Source organism: Sitophilus oryzae, unplaced genomic scaffold (assembly GCF_002938485.1).
Source record: "Sitophilus oryzae breed Bouriz unplaced genomic scaffold, Soryzae_2.0 scaffold_815_pilon_pilon, whole genome shotgun sequence".
Classification (NCBI taxonomy): domain Eukaryota; kingdom Metazoa; phylum Arthropoda; class Insecta; order Coleoptera; family Curculionidae; genus Sitophilus; species Sitophilus oryzae.
Window position 1 is genome coordinate 5,818,022 of NW_022147434.1, and position 15,627 is coordinate 5,833,648.

The window sequence follows — 15,627 nt, forward strand, 5'->3', positions numbered from 1 at the left end:
CATAGACCGTTATTCAGAAGCTACAAACCAGAATATGCATGAAAATTTACTTCCTAGCACACAACCAGATGATATTGGTACACATCAAGGTTGGTAGAGTATCAAGTTTATTATAGTAATTTTCTTTCCTTATCCAGTGTTGCCACAAGCTTAGTTTTCATCGGTGTAGATTATCACAAGATAGAGGGGTTAAATCGTTTTATAAAGGGATAGATCTACCCCGAATGGGGTGGCTGTGGCAACACTGCCTCTATCACTTTTCCTCTCGCTAGCTCGTGCATCATTGCCGTCTCAATGCCGTCGTTCAAGGCCGGGCGTCTCCCTCAACTGGCGTGGTGAATTTTCGTACCGCTTATGGAGTGCTGGGGTCCGACCAAATACGTTTAAAATAAAGTATACGGAGGGTACCGCTTAAATTCCTGTCCCGATATTGAAGGATGGCTATAGAATTTCAATGCATTTCCTACATAAGTCTATCCTTGGTTTGTAGGAGGTTTGACTAAACAAGGATGAACCTATGTCTTGAAACCATTCGACTCGATTTTCTGTCCTCCTTCAATACTGGGACGTAAATCCTCTCATTGCTCTTATGGGAAGGCCGTCGTATATTTTATTTAAACGTATTTGGGTCCGACGGACGACATTGAATGACAATATGATCGGACGTATACAGGCAATTATATCAGCCAAGGGAAGCAATACAAAATATTAGGGTATTTTTTAACGTTTTTTAATTTAGTATAGAGTATCCAATGCAGCGTGATACAACGTTACGACAATAGTTACCAAAACCATCTCGTCATATTAAAACTTTTCATCAAAAAGTAATGATAATAATTGAAAAAATTGCAAATTGGTCGTGATCAGTTCATTTCGCTCTTAAAAATTAACCAAAGCATCTATTGACATGAATCAAAAAACAAAATACACAGGAGTCATAGTTCTGGCCGTAAAATTATATTTTAGGAAAATTTACACACGAAATTATTGCACAGGGTGTTTTAAAGTTAAGGTAAAAAAACAATCCCCCGATTAACCCTGTATAATATGCCAAATACTAAAGTTTATAAAAAAACTTAGTTTACGAATTAAAGTTGATATAATAATATACAGTTTGCTAAAAAATTCATGAAAATATGGCTAAAAATAACAAAAATATAGACACTTTAAATTTGACCAAAATTTTCTCCGTTGCGTTTTTTTTGCATCTGAGGTATAATACATATACAGGGTGAGTCTTAAATAAGTCCCAATATTTTCAGGGCTGGTAGAGCTCAATAAAATAAATATTTTTTCTCTTTACCCTTTTTAAAATAAATCCAAAATAACCGAGATATTTTTATTTTATATTTTAAAAAAATTCCAAATTTTCAAAAAAAAAATCGCGAAAAAACCTCATGTACGTGTTTCTGGGATCGAAATATACCACCCCTAAAAATATTTACACTTATTTAAGACTAACCCTGTATAATAAATATATAATATAAGAAATATTTCTGAAAACTAGGTACATCTGGTATATACGTAGCTGACAAGACAATATATTCTTAGGAGGATCTACCAAACATATACCAATATTTATCGTTTAAATAATAACTAGTGAAAAAAAGTAACTATAATTATGGTTAATTGAATTATGATGGAACTTCTAAGTAACAATAAAAACATATTTAGAGAATTTCCAGTGATACTTAAAAAGTCGTTTATAAAGTAATAGTTATTAACTGTTGCGCTTTATATTTTAAAACAATAAAACGAACTAATAGGGAAATTCAGGTTAGTTGTACGCTTTGCATTTAATCGAAATCTCCTGCTATCCATAAAGATGATGAATATAAATTGACATTCGCAATCGTGTTTTCAATTTCAATGCTCCAGTTGAGAATGAAATATTTAATTATAAGCTTTCCCATCGTTCGGAATTTAAGATCGTCTCCTATGCATATTAATAGATTTTAAGTAAATCCGTTTTGATTGCTCACATCAAATAGTTTATATTCGATGATAGCCATAATCCGTATTGAAGACTTGATAATTAAATGACGCAGGTGTTACTGTACAGGGCTTTTAAATAATATCAAATACATATAAAAATATACAGTGCGAGTCTTAAATAAATACAAATATTTTTAGGGGTTTATCTAAAGAAGACAACATTCGACCAATGTGTACTACCAGTCATGACCTATGTATGCGAAACCTGGATACTTTACTTATTTGGACTGCAGGTCGCACAATATTCAATGGAACAAAAAACAAAATATGCTGGAATAATCAAGGAAAACCATAAAAGAATAGAGTGGATACGACAAAAGACCCAGGTAATAGATGTCATCCACATAATCGAATCCCTCAAGTGGCAATGGGCAGGACATCTGACAAGAAGGACGGACAACAGGTGGACCACAAAAATTACAGCATGGTAAACACGAAGAATTAAGACTTAATTTTTTTACTTTTTCGAATCCGGATTATATTATAGTTTATTAACCCTTGCCAATGCTTCCCGTTTAGCCAGCCATAGGTCATCGAGGGTACATCTGTGGGGGCACGCAGGACATTGAAGAAGATGTTCCATGTCCTGAAAGGCGCCGCAGTCGCATTTGTCGTCATTTCTGTCCAGCAAACCCCATTTGATCAAATTGGATTTTACTGTCTCCAGGTTTTCCAGTCGCTAGAAACACCATTTGGTGGATCCTCTCTAAGGGGGTAGTGGGAGGGAGGTTCATCCAGGGGGTGGCTTAGGAAACGGCGTCTGGATTTAAGTCTACCTGTGCCGCACTCTTGGCCAAAAATTGAGTGACGAGCATCAACGGTTTGTTTTAACTTCTCAGTATGTTCATGAGCTTTTCTGCGTATTTATTTACTTAACTATTATTTTATTGTTTAAATATATAATTCGCTTGGGTTATTTTTTACTGCATTGTGCCATGCATCCAGTTAATAAGTACATAAATACCTCGAATATAAAAAAATAAATTCAAAAACATTAAAAAATGTATTAAAAATATGTTGGTCTGCACAAAATGAAGCTTGCCAATCACTATCTTTGTCTTCCAATAAAATAAAATCCACGTTGGAGTCAATTTCTGAAGACGATACCGAAAAGCCTAAAACCCGATTAGATGCTTCTAGTCTCCTTAAACAATTCAAAAGCCTAGAAATGGGTTTTATGGCGGTATTTTGGACAGACGCTTTAAATAGATTAGACGGGGTCAATAAAAAGCTTCAAATGGTGGATATTGATCTTACTGCAGATTTACATAGCTCATTGGAAAAATATTTTTCTGAAATTAGAAATCTAGATAATATTAAATCATTTGAGGAATATGAAAGAAGGGCCATAGAATTGTTCGGTGAGAAAGAATATGCGGCAGATAAAAAGAGAAAAGTGAAACGGAAACGACAATTTGATGAAACCAGTGATAATAAAGGACACATCTCTATTTAATGCTAGGGACGATTTTAGGATAAATGTATTTAATGTTATTATTGATAAATTAATTCTTGAAATTTCCTATACAGGAAAAGTGCATACAATGACTTGTCAACCAAATTTAGTTTCTTTAGTGATTTATCTATTTTAAGTATTGACGACATTACCGATAAGTCCAGACATTTAATAACCTGTTATCCAAATGATTTAAATGAGTCAATGCCTAATGAATTAATACATTTTCGTGAATTTTTAAAATGCATTAAGTCAGCAAAACCATCGGCTAGAGAGCTTCTTAAAGTAATTTATAAAAAAAACGCTCAAGAGCTGTTTCCAAATACTTTCATAGCATTAAGAATCTTCACATGTACCTTTATTACTAATTGTTCTGCTGAACGCTCGTTTTCTGCATTGAAACGTATTAGAACTTATTTACGGTCCACTATGGAAACAGAACGTCTAAATCATTTGGCAGTTTTACATATTGAGTCCTTTTTAAACTTTTAAAACCTTTTAAAAACTATCAATTACGATGAAGTAATTGATAATTTTGCGAATAAAAAAGTACGTAGGAAACCTTTGTAGGCATGCATATAAGCAAACCTTATAGTTTTGTTGTTCGTTCGTTGTCATTTTATATGAATATTTTAATATTTATTTTATGTTCTGTGTTGATCTCATTGGTCGGTCTATTCTGTTATTGGTCCTGTATTCAAATAAATGTTTTTTATATCCGTCATTTTTTTAGGTATCCAAAAGTACACGCATATAAAGGTGTGTCCAGACTTAAACTTAATACATATTTACTTTATTAACACAAAAAAAACTTAAACGTATTATAAAAAAAGGAACATTATTAGTATTCAAAATAAAAAAATATAATATATAACTTTGCCAACACACAAAAACTAAATTATACCAAATATATTATAATAAAAGAAACCAATCAGAACCTTTTAAATATTAAAAAAATATATTTTTAAATACTGGAATAAAGAAGGTGAAACTATCATCTAAATGTTTAGTCTTCTTCTATAAGATAGATATCTACTGGTAATACAATTGATTAGTCTATCACTGTAGTTTTTGCAAACAAATTTGTTGCATTAGTTGCAAAAACTAGCAGTTCTATGGGTTTCGCATTCATGGCAGGGACTAAAGGTACGCCCACACTGACCAGAGCCGCACGCGCCGACTGAAGAAAAATATTGTTTGTGTTACTTTCAATGAAGGTGCGCACACTAGCCAGAGCCGCACGAATCGCATCGACGAAAATACGGCCAGCATTGTTGGGCCACAATGATTTTCGATAAATGCTACTAGTGCTGCTAAGGTTACACGCAATTCCTTCCACTCTACGATAGGTAGCCGAAGAGGAGTGTATAGGCGTCAATATTATTAGAATTTCACGTTAAGTAAGTGATAATGTCTTTCAAAGGTCAAAAGATGTTCTTCTTATGCGTCCTCCCCTCTTGGACTCTCTTGGACCAGTCCATTTTCTAACTGCACTTTACAGGGTTGCCGTAGTTAACCCAACATACCGCCCCCCTTGAAAGCACTCCGTGTTTCAAAGATGTTAGTCTTCGTTGCTCGGGAAAACACTAATTTTTGTAACAGGACGTTTGAATGTTCCATTGACAGTTTTAATGGTTACTGCACGTGTCACACCATCTGACCCAGGATGCACATGTTGAATACGCCCAATCCGCCATTTGAGTGGTGGTAAGCCGTCTTCCTTTATGATGACAAGCAAACCTGGTTTCAATATTTGATTGTGTTGTTCTCTCCATTTGGTACGGACTTGAAGTTGAGAAACATATTCTTTCGACCATCTGGACCAAAAGTGTTGTACAATTTGTTGACGGTGTTGGTATTTGGATAGTCTAGATGGATATGTACCCAGAACATTGGTTTGTGGTATAGTTGTAACAGGTTCTCCAATTAAAAAGTGTGCAGGAGTGAGGCAAGTAGGATCATCAGGATCATCAGACAGAGAGGACAGAGGTCTCGAATTTAAACAAGCTTCTATTTGACATAGAATAGTGTTAAAATCTTCAAAATTAAAAATAGAATTACCGACTACTCTTTTTATATGGTATTTAGCCGATTTTACAGCCGATTCCCATAGTCCACCAAAGTGTGGAGCTCTAGGTGGAATGAAATTCCACTGTATTCCTTGATTTGTTAAATTGTTTGTTAATTTGTCACCATTAATTTGGAAAAAAGATTTTAACTCGTTGTTTGCCCCAATAAAAGTTGTACCTTGATCCGAAAACATTAGTGTACATTTACCTCTTCTAGTCATGAATCTATGAAGAGCAGCCAAAAAACATTCAGTTGTTAAATCACTAACTATCTCCAAATGCACCGCCTTTGTAGCGAAACAAACAAACAGTGATATATATGCCTTTGTGGTGTTAAATTTACGGCCATTACGATCTTTAATTGTGAATGGACCTGCATAGTCAACTCCACAGAAGGAAAATGGGCGAGAAGCTGTTATACGCGATTTTGGTAAGTTACCCATGATGTATTGTACGGATTTGGCGTTAAATCGAAAACACTTCATACATTTGTGATATATTTTTCGAACTAAATTGCGTCCATTAAGTGGCCAATATCTTTGTCGTAAAGAAGCTAACATAGCCTGAGGACCCTCATGTAATAAATTAATATGCTCGTTTTCCGCAATTAAAATTGTAAGTTTGTGTTTTGCGGGAAGGAGTATAGGATGCTTTCTTTCGAATGTATAATCAGAATTTAGTAAACAGCCTTTAACTCTTATAATTTCATTGGATTCATCAAAAAATGAATTTAGTTTAAATAATTTAGAACCTTTAGGTAATTTATTCATTTTACGTAAGGTATTATAATCTTCAGAAAATGATTCGATCTGAACTAGTTTAATTAGGATAAAAAGAGCACTTGATATCTCATCTAAACTTAAAGGACCGCTAAAATGTGTTATTTTAGTTTTGCGAATGTTGTTTTTAAATCGTAAGACATAAGCAAGTATACGACAAAGTTTTGTAAATTTTGAACAATTTTCTAAAAGCATTAATATGTTATTTTCCTTTAAATCGTTTTTAATTAAGTGTACTGCTGTTATATTACGTAACTCTGTTTCATCAATTTCCTTAGAAAAATTAAATTTGCAATGTGGCCAATTAATTTCTTCACTGACCAACCAAGAAGGTCCCGTAAACCAAATTTTAGTGTCAATAAATTTTAAAGGAGTTATACCTCTAGTTAGAAGGTCTGCAGGATTATTATGAGTATTAATATATCTCCACTATTTTAAATTTGTAAGTAATTGAATCTGAGCCACCCTGTTAGCAACAAATATCTTTAGCAGATGTGGAGAAGTATTTAGCCAGGATAGTACAATAGTGGAGTCACACCAGTATACCTTAGATTGTATATCAAATTTCGTAGAATTCAAAATACTATTCATGAGCTCAGCAAGTAGAAGGGCTCCACAAAGTTCTAGTCTTGGAATAGTAGTAAGTGCTAATGGCAATACTCTGGATTTAGAACAAAGAAGATTAGAAGTAACATTTCCCAGAGCATCAGAAGAACGAATAAAAATACATGCTCCATAACCAGGTTGAACAGCATCACAAAAACCATGCAATTGTATTTCGACTGCATTTGCACAAAGAACTAATCTAGGAATTTTAAGTTTATTTAATTGAATAAGTTGGGTTCTATATGTGGACCAACTTGTATGCAGATCCGCAGGTATAGATTCGTCCCAATCAATTTTAATCTTCCAAAGTTGCTGTAGAATGATTTTGGCAGTCATCGTGACTGGAGTCAAAAGTCCCATTGGATCAAAAATTTGAGCAATTGAAGAAAGTATCGTGCGTTTAGTAGTCTTATCGGGTATTTCGTGTTTAATATTAAATTGCAATGAATCAGATAGAAAATTCCAGAGTAAACCTAGCGTCTTAGTTTGGTTGTCATAATCAAGAGAAATAAATATGTCATCGGAATCTGCAGTGATAGATTTATCATTAGATAGCCATTTTCGTAGATTCATTCCATATTTATGAAGAGTTTTATAAAGATTATCTTTTAGTTCCTTTACATCTTGTGGGGTTTGTCCACCAGTGAGAAGATCGTCTACGTAAAAATCATGTAAAATAATATCACTAATGTTAGGATTGTTATTCGCTTCTATCTCCTGAAGAGAACGAGTAGCAAGAAATGCAGCAGAAGCTGTTCCATAAGTCACAGTATTAAGATTATATACGAGCAGATCCTGATTTCTATCAGGACGCCACAGAATTTTTTGTAGATGACGTTGGCTTTCGTGGAGATAAATCTGTCGATACATCTTCTCGATGTCTGCGCTTAAAACCATAGGATAAAATCTGAATCGTGTTAAAATATTAAATAAGCTGTCTTGAACGTTAGGTCCCACCATTAATAAGTCATTTAATGAATATCCAGAAGTCGATTTAGAAGAACCGTCAAAAACAACTCGTAGTTTTGTTGTAGTTGAATCCATTTTAAAAACACAGTGATGTGGTAGGAAAAATCCAGATATGTCAGTTTGATCATTGGCTAAAGTCATGTGATTTAAATTTTGATATTCAGTTATGAAATTTTGGTATTCTTTTTCAAATTAGAATTTTCTCAAACCTACGTTCCAAATTTAAAAATCGATTAATAGCAGTATTTTTCGAATCACCTAAAATGTCTTGAGATTGTTTGAAAAGTTGTTTAACAATAAAACGTCCGTCAGAATTTCGCTCAGTGTTTTTTGAATAATGTTGTTCACAGTAAGACTCTTCAGTCGATAAAAATTTATTTTTATGAAAATCTTCAATTTCCCAAAATTTGTGAAGTTGTTCAATATTTTGATTAAAATGGCATGTTGTTTTATTGTGAAAATTATTAATTATAGGCCCTGAAATAATCCACCCAAGTTTTGTCTTATGCAAAATAGGAAGTCCAGTTCCCAGTTTTATTTGCCCAATGCTAAGTAGTTCCCAAAATAAGTCAGCGCCGATCAGTAAATCAATTGGTTTTGAAATGTTAAAGTTTGGGTCGGCTAATTGTATATGTTTTGGGATGTTTAACAAAGTGTGATCAAAAGATACTGAGGGTAAATTTCCCGTAATTTCAGGTACAAGCAAGCAAGTCAATTTCGCTTCATAATTTATTGTAGCAGAACGTATTTTAACAATAACCTTATGTTTAAGTATTTCAGATATTTGATTAATCCCAGAAACAGAAAATGATGTTTTTCCTTGGTTAAATGTAATATATCACATAGTCTCTCAGATATAAAATTGGATTGACTACCACTATCTAATAAAACTCGACAACTATGTAATTTTCCGTTAGAGTCATATATATTAACATTAGCTGTTGATAGCAAAGCAACATTTGTCGATAAATTATTAATTGTAAGCGTTGTTGAAGTTGAAGGTGAAACTAAAGGTGTGTTTGAGTTGGATGGTGTATCTATTCCTGTACTAACTTTATCATGAGTTCTAGGATTTTCATTGAAATGTAATAAAGTATGATGAAATTGCATGATTAGAACCAAGACAATTTATACAGAATTTCTTTTTCTTTATATCACTAAATCTTTCAGTGGGAGAAAGACTTAGGAAAAAAGTACAGTTATAAATTGTATGATCACCTTTACACATCGAACATTTATTTTCTGTTGTTAAAAATGTTTTAAAATCGCGTTTAAGAGGTGGTTCATTTTTATAATTCTTCTGTGATTTTGATATGTAATTTGTTTCAATAGTTTCTAATATACGGCATTTTTCTTTTAAAAAATCTATAAGTTCGTTATAAGTTGGTAGTTCAGTGTTAAAAATTGTAGATTCCCAAGAACGTCTTGTAGCATTATCAAGTTTTGAAGTTACTATTTGATAATTATCGTCACAAGCTTCTAGAGATGAAATAGTTCCGTTTGCTATGCCTCTTAGAGAAAGACGTAGATAGTGAAATTTCTGTGTAGATGTTAGTGAATTATTATTATGAATGAGTGATCGAAAAGTGTCTCTGAAATAAAGCCATTGATCATGGGCACCATCGAATGTGGGTAAATTAATTTGTGGGAGTTTTATCGATGCAAAAGTCATATTATTATCAGTGCCTGTTTGCTGCATTTTTCACGCTTACATTTTAAGAGTTCAACTCTGCATTTTGTTTTGTAATAATATTGTCTAAATATTTTTTGGCTTCAGATGTAATACGGTAAAACTGGTTTTCAAAATGTTCACGTTGTTCTGAATGTGAATCGAAATTTTTGTCAAATTCAGGGTCTAAGTTTTCAATGCTCATTTGAACGTCATTAAAATCATCTAAAAATGTAGTAGCCTTAAGTAATCTGTTTTTAATTGTTCTACTTCTTCAAAAGGAAGGTTTTCCAGAGACTTTTTTAAGTTAAAGTAATTTTCAAATCGTGTGAGAGCTGCTTTAATGACCCGTCTTTTGTTTTTAAGTTCATCAGTCATTTTAACGTATTTAAAATTTAAATAGTTATGTTAAAGATGTAATAAGTAAATGTTTGTTTAAATCCCTCAATTAAAATAATTAAAATAAGTACAAGAAACGTGTTAAGTGGCTTAAATCGGTTAATTACAGCATAGGTAAAGTAATTCAATATAAATCGATAAAAATCGAATAAAGTGAGCAAATAATGGATTGTAAAGTAGGTAAAGTAAAGGAAAAAAAAAAGGATGCACACTAACCTGTAGCGATAGCAAACTTCTTGTGGTAACAATTGTTGAATAAAAACCATTAAATTGCGTTGTCAATTGTAGTTGCTGTTTTTCCAAATTCTTCGCCAAATATCGGGTTCGAAGGACCAAAAAACTTATGTATAGGCGTCAATATTATTAGAATTTCACGTTAAGTAAATGATAATGTCTTTCAAAGGTCAAAAGATGTTCTTCTTATGCGTCCTCCCCTCTTGGACTCTCTTGGACCAGTCCATTTTCTAACTGCACTTTACAGGGTTGCCGTAGTTAACCCAACAAGGAGATTAGAAATTCAATATGCTAAGAAAGTTCGCAAATTTTTCATGGCTCATATTGAAAAATTTTTAGTTCATCCTCAATTAAATATGGAAATAATGTGGATTTTTGCAAATATTGTGAACCTATAACTTTCGATTCTTTCTCATGATTTCTTCTTCTATTAGCAAGGAGCTTATAATTATTTCTTGTTCGTTGTCATTCATTGTCGAGAAATATTAAAAAACACGCTTATCACCGCAGACAGGACTCTGGAAGCGACTGATGAGAAATTTGATTGGCAAATACGGGTGTAGTAGGAGCAAAAAGAAACAAAATCGTTCGGTACGCCTCAGTGTGCGCGACGAGAAAAAAAAAGTGCGATTCGTGCTTTTGCGGCGCGTGCGGCGAGCGCGGCGCTGGTCAGTGTGCGCCTACCTCAACTCGCTTCTTATTGTCTCTAACTAGGACCTTTACCTCTGGAGCACATTTAGCAAGGTAAACTTGGAAATCTGTAGGAAGAGTTTGTATACTGGCCCTTTCCGTATTACTACAGGTTATATAACATATATGTATTTAACAGATACTATAAGAGCAAACAAAAAATTAATTAACAATTTAAAATTACACCAAATAAAGCAAAATAATTAAATAGAGGCGCGTATCGGCACGGAGTACCGCAACTTCTGCAGTTGTCAGGTTTATGACAGAAGTGCTACTGAACCAACATCGTTATATACGAAATTACTTTGATCCAGGGTATCAAATATCCCTAAATAAGAATATTTAATGGCACCACCGACCACCGACCTACGTCCAATGGATATTTTGTTTTAACGAAATTAGTAAAATTGTGGTACAAAATACAGGACGCGCCTGCTCGAGGGTTAAAAAAATTATTACAAATACAAGAACCCCTTCCGAAATTAAAACTCTATTAGGTATTCACTTTAGATGTTCTATCCATACTTTGATATAAATATCGTAATCTTAAATCCTACAGGGTGTCCAAAGTTCTACGCCAAACTTTCTAAAGTGCACACTAGGGCAGACACGCATACACATACTCATACAACCACATCTATAAATACTAGTGTATACTGGTGTTACTGCCTTCAGGCTTCAGTACGGTAAGGAATCAGGAAGCGATGAAAACGATCCCAAAAAACAGAAACCAGGAAGCAAATGAAAAATAATGATGGAAAATAAAAGGAGCAAACGGGAGCCTATAAACCCCCAATTTGTTCTCCGTTTGCTCCTTTTATTTTCCATCATTATTTTTCATTTCTTCATCATTTTTGCATCTCCTAGGTTGCACACGGTACCTCGTGCATCGTATGCTTCCTGGTTTCTGTTTTTTGGGATCGTTTTCATCGCTTCCTGATTGCTCACCGTACTGATAAAGCCTGAAGGCTCTAACACCAGTGTACACTAGTGTAGGTGTGGTTGTATGAGTGTGTGTGTGTCGTTCTGAATTCTCTGTCGTATATCTGTCCCATCGATTCCATTTTCATCAACTATAGCTCCTACATATTTGAATATGTCTACCTGTTGTATTTCTGCGTTGTCGTCAATTAGAATATCAAATTTGGCGTCGGAATTTAATACCAAGTATTCTGTTTTTTCTAAACTGACTTCTAGACCCCATTCCTGATACTCAGTATATAATCTCCTCAGCATAAACTCCATGTCAAAGGAATCTTGAGCAAATACTGCTTGATCGTCTGCAAAATTAAGTGTCAGAAAATGTTCCTCATTATCTATATCCAGGTAAATATTAAATAAAAGAGGGGACACACAACAACTTTGTCTCAGACCTTTCGTTGTACATATGGATTGCGAGAGTATCTTTCTTTGTTTATATCTCCGCTTTGCTAATATCTCCAGGTCCGGGTGCTCTTCCATTTTTAATTTCTTTAACCGCTTCTTCTATTTCTTCCGTTGTAATAGGTGTTGAGTTCTTATGTTCTGTGATACCTCTATATACCATTATTTACAATTTCTTTTAATTTTAAATAATTTTGAATTTTTTTCTTCTTTTTTATAATTTTCCACACTATTTCATTTTTGTTCGTTTATTTATTCAATAAAATGGCGATCTGATCAGTGATGTCGTTTGTCACCCGGTATATTTATACCGTATAACTTTTAGATACCTGCGATACCATCGATGGTGCGATTACACAACGATGACCTGTTCGAAATTACGCAAAAATTCGGCCACTCTGACTGGCGATGTTCGGCCTTAAGGCACCTGCGAAACCGGCTGCCTTCACCGCCGCTATTCCTGCTGCTGAAATTCGACCGCGCCGTTACTTTCAATATCTCGGGGCCAAATTCCGGCCAAGTACAGACACATGCACGCGGGCGGAGAGAGATACAGCAGCGCATTATGCCGTCAAAAGAGCCATTTGCTCTCGGTCGTCTTGATTTCAAAGAGATTGTAGTAGGTAGCCGGCGGAGCGAGCCGAGCAGGAAGGATAGCGGGAATATCAGATCAAAGAAATGGGTTTAAAAGTAAAAACGACTTGTTTTATCTATACAGAGTGTCCTATTTTGGTTCTTGAGCAGTCCTCGCTCCAGAACTTGACCTCTGGTGGAGATGCGCCAGGCTGTTTTCTGGTTCCGTTACTCTCCCTTTTTTCGAAGAGTGTTTTCACGTTTTTACTTTTGCGTTTTCGAAGAGTGTTTTTAGGTTTTCATCTCCGTACTTCTGCTCCGCTAAGACCTACTCTCAATGGGTCATCTAGCCCGCCTGGTTGGTGCAGGCCGGGTAGACGAAGCGGCAGCTTGTGTCGCTTGCTGAGTCTAGCAGTAGGCTCCCTTTCTAGCTTGTGTATCACTTGTGGAGGATGGTCTCGCGCAAGTGTCAGCCGAGCCGCCTCTAATGTAGTTCCCTTTACTGTCCTCCATTCACGCAGTTGTGCAGGTCTGTTCAAGAACGCGATTCTCTCAATCCATTCAATTGAGTCATAAAGTTCAGAACTGTTCCGCGCCATATGGAGGTACCAGGTTATCGCACACAGCTCCTTTCAGAACCGTTCTCGAGTAGCCCAGGGCGTAAAGCTCTGGAACTTGAAATTCGCGAATGAAGGATAGGAATTTGGGTTTAGTCCCTTGGAACTTTCATTTGTATTGTTCCCAGTGTCTCTAGGGGTTTTCCCCATAGCTTCAACGGTGGTGTTTTAATACTAGATCTCATAGTGTTCCCACGAGTCGCTAGGGATAGTCAGTCTACTTCTACAAGCATCTATCTACATGCGGGGCTCTGTATATATATGGGGTAAATACAATGGGGTGCCTCTGGTGCCACAAGGTTGAGACCAGTAAAAGCTAGTCTTCTATCTAGCCACGCATCCCTTTGACCTGGTCCAGCCATCGTGGGTTTAAGGTTTTTGGTGAGGTTTTCTCCTCTTGGTCCGGACGGTTAAGCCAAGACTCCACAAGACTAAAAATTAACCATTTGATTTCATCATCATCACCCGTTTCACTGACCCTTTTGAAGGTTAAACTAACCTAAACTTTAAATCTTAAAGCTACTGAGCTTATACCAGAGAAATTCATTCGTCCTTAAAAGAGTTCAGTGAGCATGGGTCTGTTTGATACGAGTTGAAGTTGGCAAAATATGAACATTCCCATACTTTTTCAATATATTATTTTTGCTTGATATAAAAAAAAGCTTCTTTTAAATTTACGTTACCCAAACCAAAGTTCATTGTTTCCTCTCTTCGTGCATATGTTTGGATAAAGTTGTTAAGTATTACATTCTTAAAAAGGTTTTTTCCGCAATATTCGACTCACCGCATTCACAAGGCATTCTGTAGATTCACTCTATCTCTTATTTCAAAGAGTCTGATCTTGTTTTTTGTTCTTCTTAGTGTAGACGCTTCTTATACTAGTTCCAGATCTTTTTTTATTTAAATTACAGGATTTGAATTCATCAGACCCTACTAACTGAAAAAAGACTATAGATTTAAAAAAGGTTAGTAATTTTCACTCAAAGAACATGCAGTGACTTTTCCAGTTTTATACTGTTGTATCGTAACTAAACAAACCATGTTTGTTGGGTTCACAAGAACAGCCCAAGCAGGCAGTAGGACTACGTAGATGATATGCATTTACCTAAATATCCTAAGGAAATTGAGACTAAATGCAGGGGCGGCTTGTCCTATGAGGCAGATGAGGCAGTGCCTCACCAATACATTTGAAAAATTACACGTATTAATCGATATATCTTTAATCACAATTTTATATTTTTTCCCGATTTGCATCAATAATAATTGTATTTTTTAACCGTCATTCTACAATAAATTACGTCGATGGTATTCCTTTAAACGCGCTTCCGTTCCCATATGCGACAAACTCGACGATGTATATCCATCTCATTTGTTCTTTAAGAAGTATATGTGCAGAGGTTTGCCTCTCGCCTTTCCTTGTCTAGCGTATTGCGGTATATCGCACTGACGGAGCGACAGCGTTCACTGGAATCTTAACTCTATAGAATGAAAAGAAAAAGCATAGGCAAAACCTTTAGTTGAAGAGAGATAAAATGTATGGAGCAGAAGCGCGTAAAAAGACCGTATTGAGGCGAGCCTCAAATGTAAATTTGAACCTTAAAAGCCGTTCGTTAAAAATATGTATCACTTCCCAATCAGTTCCCGATCAGCCCGAGAGATTTTAGGCGACAAGCAGAAAATGCAGAATTGCATTATTTGGGAATTTGGCTTAGTTTGAATCAGAGTTTGAATTAATTCTGCCGGTTATTACACTGTTTTGTCTCTAATTGATTAATATCTACGTTTTTTAATGTGAATTGCATGTTTAATTACTCTTCTTACTGAAGTAAATACCTAAAAAGTGGGCAGTGACTTATTGTTGATTGATATGATGATTTAGAGCGACCATGAATCATCAGACGACTTCCACAGGTAAAGTTTTTCCAATCATTTCTAGATAAATTGTGTATAGTCAAAAAGTAAAGCGACCTGTTACAGATTTCGTTTTGTTTTATTTTTATAGGATGGGTAGAAAAACAAAATTTTACCATACAGAGTAAAATATAAGAGAAAATATCCTGAGGTCGCTTTGATAAAAATTTACTGTTGCAATAGCCCTATGTAATAGGTATAATACTGCGAATTATATTACATAAGGCTATTTCCGCAACTGCGAAAAATTTAGAAATATTTTAAATACAAAAATGTG

The 15,627-nt window shown here is 34.9% G+C and overlaps 2 protein-coding genes across 2 annotated transcripts; both read right to left on the reverse strand.

Moving 5' to 3' along the window:
* Nucleotides 1–5,012: 5,012 nt before the first annotated feature.
* LOC115889592 lies at nt 5,013–5,963 on the reverse strand. Its single transcript, XM_030909644.1, has one exon. It carries the CDS (start codon nt 5,961–5,963, stop codon nt 5,013–5,015), a length of 951 nt encoding a protein of 316 aa, XP_030765504.1.
* A 765-nt stretch (nt 5,964–6,728) lies between these two features.
* On the reverse strand, nt 6,729–8,015 carry LOC115889593. The gene has a single exon (XM_030909646.1). It carries the CDS (start codon nt 8,013–8,015, stop codon nt 6,729–6,731), a length of 1,287 nt encoding a protein of 428 aa, XP_030765506.1.
* Nucleotides 8,016–15,627: the final 7,612 nt, after the last annotated feature.